The 7,007-nt window shown below is 36.6% G+C and overlaps 1 protein-coding gene across 1 annotated transcript; it reads right to left on the reverse strand.

The window, feature by feature from the left end:
- Positions 1–302: 302 nt before the first annotated feature.
- LOC110686388 (proteasome subunit alpha type-1-B-like) lies at positions 303–5,953 on the reverse strand. Its single transcript, XM_021862994.1, has 2 exons — positions 5,433–5,953; positions 303–1,140 (listed from the first exon to the last, which is right to left on the reverse strand). The coding sequence occupies exons 1-2, from the start codon at positions 5,781–5,783 to the stop codon at positions 667–669; spliced, it is 825 nt and encodes a 274-aa protein (XP_021718686.1). The 5' UTR covers positions 5,784–5,953; the 3' UTR covers positions 303–666.
- Between the last annotated feature and the right edge of the window lie 1,054 nt (positions 5,954–7,007).

The raw sequence follows: 7,007 nt of genomic DNA on the forward strand, positions 1-7,007 counted from the left end.
TGGTTATTTAGTTATACTATATATTCACGTAGTTAGTACCACTGAATGCATATGGTACCACTACATACATACATAGTACCACTGAATAATCAATGATACTATTTGATTACTATTAATCACTCAATGATACTAGTCTAAAGTCAGAATATACATTACGTATAATTACACCATTACCCGTCATTATGCAATTGTTTATGCATTACAATACTCCCTTTAAACTCTCTCCTTTTCTACAACGGCTTAAAATATGGTGATTTCCTATGTGGCACGTGAAGATTCTCAGTTGGAACAAGTGGTTTCCATATAGGACATGAATAAGCAATCCAAATTCCAAAGTGACTTAATGGCAAGTCCAATAATCCTAAAAACAACCTATATAACCTACTGAGCCAAATTACGGACTAATCAAAACCAGTAACAAATGTGGCAATCCTCCAAATTTCAACCACCCATCCCAAGACACATCGTACTTCCAAGTTCAAGAATAGGGGTTACCACTTAAGACATTGGCATTGATGATATGAAGCTAAAAGGTGCATAAAAAAAGAATATCCAGCAAAGGTAGAAGATAGTTAATTGATGATCATCACATTTAACATCCTACTGGTTCTCTTATCAGTCCATCGCCAAAAAGGCTCATTAAAACCCTAGAGATAGAAGCAATCTTCATTCTTCCATGGGAGCAGCACCGAGATCGGATGCACCCTGGTCGGCAGCTGCAGCAGCCCCCTCCTCTGGAACTGCGGCTGCTTCTTCAGGTGCAGAGCCTTCTTCCTCAGCTGTCTGAAATGAGTTAATCAAATCTTGGACCATCTGCTGATCTAACACTTGGAATGGCTCATCAACTCCCACCACAGCAACTGTGCATATGGAGCTTGTGAGCTTCTCTCCCTGTAAAGTTTCTTTTATTGCAAAGAGTGCATGTTTGATCAGCTCTTCTCGTGAAGCACCATCAAATGTTTCAAATTTGCGTTCCAAGTAGGTTTTTGCAGCCTGTGAGCGTGACCCAATAGCAAAAGCCTGATACTCAAAGTAATTTCCACTGGGACAGTTGTAGTAGAGATGGGCTCCAGATTCATCCAAACCACCAACCAACAGACCAACACCGTAAGGCCGCTTCCATGAACGTTGTGTGCAGACCTGTCAAAAAGATATTGGATTGGAGAGTTGTAAACACTACTGCAAGGCATTATAAGATTATAAATATTTAATCACAGTGTATCTTTGCACAATTCAGATACAACCAACAAGCACAAAAAAGGTAGGTTACTACAGTTTATTAAAAAAAAAAGGCTAAATTATCAGCTTCCTCTGCAAAGAAGCAACAGAATAATTCAACAAGGAAAAAGCCTGCTTAACTCTTGCTGTTAGAATGTCTGTCAGTATTTTTTTCAATACCATTTTAGAGTTTGCCAATCAATCTGACAATGTTACATTTCAATTCTGACCAAAATTAGGTGGCATAGCTACTACTATATAGTGATTTTAGGATGTCTATGATGTACTTACTGCTAAGTGTGCTAATTAGGCAGTATTTGTACTTGATACATGTAACAGATTTGTTTTATCTTCTGCGCCAGTCTCTATTACTAGTTTACTACTACAAAAATGTCAATTAACAATATGGTTAAAAATAGCCATTAACAACGGTTGTCAACTGCTGTAGATGCAAGTGATGTACCCGGGGATCATTTTACTACAGTTGGGAGGAATTGTGTCACTTGTATTCATTTTTCTTTCCTACATGACCACTGTCTTCCCTTCTCTATAATTAGTGACAAACTTAGCAGCTTAGTATAATCGTTTCAGCCGCCTATGTTAGACTTGAACCTACATCTTTGCGCAATACTAGTAGCACATTATCTACCATATCAATCTAATGGGCTTGAACGCAAATGCTTAGTATGAAGTACAATATCCAACTCACAAGTCTGACTACAATACCACAAGTACACTAATTGTACAAGGCAATTAAACATTACTTTGTATTCAATATAGGGAAATAGGGAATCATATAACCGGTTGTTAAACTTCAAACTTATGATGTTAAGAATGGAAATTGGATTATCATTTTGCTCTATGGAGAACCGTCTGATGCTAATAGCCTAAAAGGTATAGTGTTTGGTCTAATCTAACAAACTAGATAAACTCCTCAACACCTACCCTTTTAATTGGGAATTTTAAGCAAGTTGCAAAAGTTTGGGATAAAATTAGTAGTAATTGTTCCAATGTAAGTGGCCTTCATAGTTTTAACAACTAGCTAGAGGACAATAATGGGCTTTTATAGACATTACATGGTCGAACAAAAATTCTTGAGATGCTTGATAAAAGCCTATGGAAACTTCAGAATGTTTCGTGGTTATTGCAAAAAGTCTGACAATTAAATGTACTTGAATTCAGACTTCCAAGTTATATTTCTTTTTATTTTTTGTCTTAAATGCTTGTTTAACTGGCTACAACAGGTCAATAATGATCAGTACAAAGTTTAGTACCTAAACTGCAACAACTCATAGTTGGGTAATCTGCAAAAAATGCCAAAGTTTATTACCCAAATTTGTGCTTTACTCTATGATATACCTCCCTCAGCTAAGAAAAAACTAGGAGACCTCCAATATCTTCCTCACCAGTCACCAATACAGTAAGAACCTGAGGCGTCCTTTGAAACATGGACATAATATCACCTTCACTGAAACCAGGTTTTAAATAGCTTCAATTTGGACCCCCATATTTCTAGAGTCATAGAACTCACAGCCCAAACACCATGAATGTACATTTTCAAAGTCCTTCCCAACCCTCCTCATACAATCCCTCATAAACTCGGGTAGCCCCAAGAAAAACCTAGGGAAACTAAGAAGAGTTTACCTAATTTGCAACTTGCAAATACTACTGCAGCATTGAGCCCCATGCAAACTGCAATTTTAGGAAAACGACAGCCTACTTATTTGGCTTTAAAAAACAACTATATCAGCAAAATAAATTAATTATTCTAATCACAAACAGAGAGTTAATAAGAAAACTAGGTAAGGCTGAAGGTTCTATGCAAGCAAAAAGGTCTAATCTTCTACTTACGTAACTACCAAACAGCAGAAATTATCAAACATGAACTCCATACAATTGGTACAAAGCAACAAAATTCATGAACCATAACTGTTCCCAAACCACTTTCTTGCAATAGTGCCAATGGGTAACAATAAATATAGAAAGGGTGCTGTTAAAATGCAGAAAGTCATGCATCATGATAAACTAGGAGGGGATATGAGAAATTTAACGACATAGATAAGTTGGACCACCAAGCGTTATTTTCTGCAACAGCAAGGACTTGCCACTTCAAAATTTATCTTCACTATTGAATATTAAACAAAATTCAATATTTTATATATATATATATATATATATATATATATATATATATATATATATATATATATATATATATATATATTACATTGTTTGAGCCCATCACACAGATGGACTATAAGTGAGTTGAGATGAAAAAATTGAAAGGGTAAACAAGGAAGACAAAAGAGGGATCCAGTTTCTCACTTTCTCTTATGTAGGTATGGAAAGTATGTTGGGATGAGAAAATTGAAAGGTAAAAGAAGGAAAGCAAGGGAAAGGAATTAAAAAAAAAACACACACACACACACAATTCTCCTTAAGTAATCAAATCCTTACACTATTGAAAAGGCTTAGAAGAAAATCAGTACACCCTATCCCTCTCCCCCCCCCCCCTCCCCCCGCCCTTATCTCTCTTCTCTTCCCTCCATAAATGCCGATCAAACACAATACATAAAAAAAGTAATTATCTCTTGATGTCCATATTAGATCTGAGTCAAGTCTAAAGAAAAGATAAAAGTTAGGAGACCTTCACAAACAATTGTGACATATACTATAATTGCCCAAAGAGCCTCAGCATATGTTCATCAGCAATCTGAAAGCATCATAAAGGGTAGTGACAAAAGCAATGGAAAGAACATAGCATGGTATAACATCCAGATGGTAGCAGGAGGGAACAGATAAAAGCTTCTGTAAGAAAACAGGAAGGACAAATGCTAAACACAAAAGCACGCTCCTAGTAAATTGTCAATCCAGTAAGCTTCAGAAGCAGTACAGGCTTCAAGGCCTCCAACACCATAAGACACTTCACTTGAATTAAATCCCTTGTGAAATTTCAATATATAAATATTTATAATGTGTATAGCCTGCTAATATGTCATGTTTCATTACATATTAGTCAGATGATGCACAAAAACAGAGTAGCATTTACCTAAATCCTCACAATTACATCACATGCCCTGCATACATATGTGGTGAACTACTGTTGGCAAAGAAAAAAAGGTTATCAGTAATATTTAAGACAGTATCAGTGACATTCTGACATCTTTCTAGCTAGATCATTTACTCTATTTTATGACTAAGAACTTGGCTTCCATAGATCAATCCTCCAGGGTAACATCTACGAGATTACAATGCATATATTACCAGATTAATTCTAATGCAGCTAATGACCTTTTCTGCTATATGCATATAAACCTATTCTTTAACTATGGATTGAAATGTATAAGTAATAAAAAATGTGAAGATCTTCACAAGGGGTGAAAGATTTGAAAGGCATACTTGTTGATGTAGTCTAATACAAGTTATATGCCAAATTTTTTGATAGTCTTAAGAGTAACTCTCTCTTCCTTGGCTCCTGCTTATGTTACTCATTTGCCTAGTGTTTTGGGCTGTATATAACAATGAGAGACCATCAGTGATTGTTAAGCCCTCGGAAAGTAGCAAAGGTGAGTTAATTGCCACGGTGTGACAGTGGTGTTAGGAGTAGGTGTGATGAAAACAGGTGATTATGTTAGACCCACCCATCCCCACATAAATTTGATACCACGAGAGATAAGGCAGCAACATTTAGAGGGAGGGGAAACGAACAATCAAATCTATTTCTTTCCCCTGAAATTATCAAACCAAACAAACTCTAAGAATGGATAGTTTAGTCATTGCGCTGGAGAAAGGCTTATCATCCTAAAAGACAGCCACAAAGACAGCCACTAAAAATTGAACAAATCCTAAACTTCACTATCACTCAGTCGATTTCACAAAACCTCATGCTCAAACATTCATCTTTGCACGAGCCACTTATTCAAGAACAATGTAACAATTCCAACCCTCTTTCCTCTCATAACATTTCAACAAAAAAATTAAATAAATTATCGAAATGATTATCACTGATTAAACCCAGATTGCAAATTAACACATATTCGGAAATCCCAATAAATACAATTGAAATGAAAACCCTAAAAAATCCTAACTACCCACAAACCCAATTCCCAATTTCAAATACCCAGAATGACAAAAACATTCATCAACAAAGAAATCAATGAATGAATCGAATCGTATCGAAATGAAAACCTAGATAAAATTAGGTCGAAGCAAACCTGAGCCTTATCAGCGAGTTGAACAACAAGGCGACCAACAGGAAGAGAAGATTCATAGGTAAATTTATAATTAATAGATTCGGATCTCATATATCTGGACAGAACACGACCATCGGCAGTAAGACCAGCAATGGCGACACCAATATGGTCATCAACCTTAAAGATCTTACGTTGATGAGAAGAGAGTTCGGATTGAGCTTTGTTAACACAAGCAAGAACAACATGGGTCTTAGATCGGAGACCAATTGAAGCAGAACCTTGCTTCACTGCTTCCATGGCGTATTCTACTTGGAATAGCCGACCTGCTGGACTCCATGTTGTTACGTCGGTGTCATACTGGTTTCTGAACATCTTTAGGAGAGAGAAAGTTGGAGAGTGAGTGAATTGTGGAGTGTTGAAGGTTTGAGACTTGAGAGTTGGAGGGAGGTTTTGAAGGAAGGAAGGAATGAAATGGGGGTTTGGTTTGATTTGGTTTGGTTTGGGTTTCTTTTTGTGCAAGGAAAATAAAAGTAGGATTTGATTAATGGATGGAAGAAACTAATTTTATAAAGAGTTAAAGGGAAAAAGTTCTCTCGACTAAGAGGAAAAAGTGGTCACTTCCACCTGTGTTCTCCAATTGTTTTTGAAATAGGTTAAAGTAAAAGGACAAATGAGTAAAACATAAAACTAGGTACTAAACTTTGGCAGTTGTTGCAGATTGGGTATTATTATGACAGATTTTTTTTCGACGCGTCTTTCCTTTGTGTTGGCAAGAGATATTGTCTGTAGATCAGTGGTTGCAATTGACGTCGCTACAATCAAGGAATAGGCCAGTTCGACTAATTTCACCAAGCCTATTTTCTAGGAATTCCATGATTAACAGCCAAGTACATCAATGGTAAACAAAGTTTCCAAGGAGAATAAGTCAACAACCAAATTCCGCTCTTCAAAGAAAGGATAAGTATCAGGTATGACAGCTAAACCTAAGGAAAAAATCCGTTAGGGTTTAAAGTAGCCTAACTTATAAATAAGGGTTATTTATTCTCATAAACACACACTAATTCATAGTCTCAATTATTCTAAGCAATATTCAATATTGTACTCTTGTACTCGAAATTTGTATTCTCCACATAGTGAAATTAGTGAAAATACTCTCACCCGTAGTTTTTCCCATTTTCATTGGGCTTTCTGTGTCATCAAAAGATCGTTTGTTCTGTTTTTATTTAGATTTCAAGAAAACCAATTAATCCTAGTCTGGTCATTGACGTCCCATCCTTACTTCGTCCTTAGGCGATTATTAGCATAAACAATTTGGCGTCCGCTATGGAGCAGATGACTATATCTTAAACCAAAAACAAAAACACCTTCAAACACCACCATGGTTTCATCCGGAAACATGACTCTCGAGCAGATGAGGGAAGAGATATGAATGACTCAAGAAGAGCTTGCACAGTAAAGGGCAGAAATCGCACGCATTGTCAGCGAAAGCCAGAAGTCCGTGGAATCCATGAGAAAAGAGTTGGAGACCGTCCGCAACAAGACGTCCAAGCAATGCAAAAACACCAATGAAATCTCCAGCATGATGACTTTAGATTC

This window comes from Chenopodium quinoa, unplaced genomic scaffold, assembly GCF_001683475.1.
Source record: "Chenopodium quinoa cultivar QQ74 unplaced genomic scaffold, ASM168347v1, whole genome shotgun sequence".
Lineage (NCBI taxonomy): Eukaryota > Viridiplantae > Streptophyta > Magnoliopsida > Caryophyllales > Amaranthaceae > Chenopodium > Chenopodium quinoa.

Bases quoted from the DNA above. Each gene is read 5' to 3' on its own strand.
- LOC110686388 (XM_021862994.1), bottom strand. From the start codon at position 5,783: ATGTTCAGAAACCAGTATGACACCGACGTAACAACATGGAGTCCAGCA. The intron at 1,141-5,432 runs GTTTGCTTCGAC...TCTTTTTGACAG, and splicing joins AACTCGCTGATAAGGCTCAG to GTCTGCACACAACGTTCATG.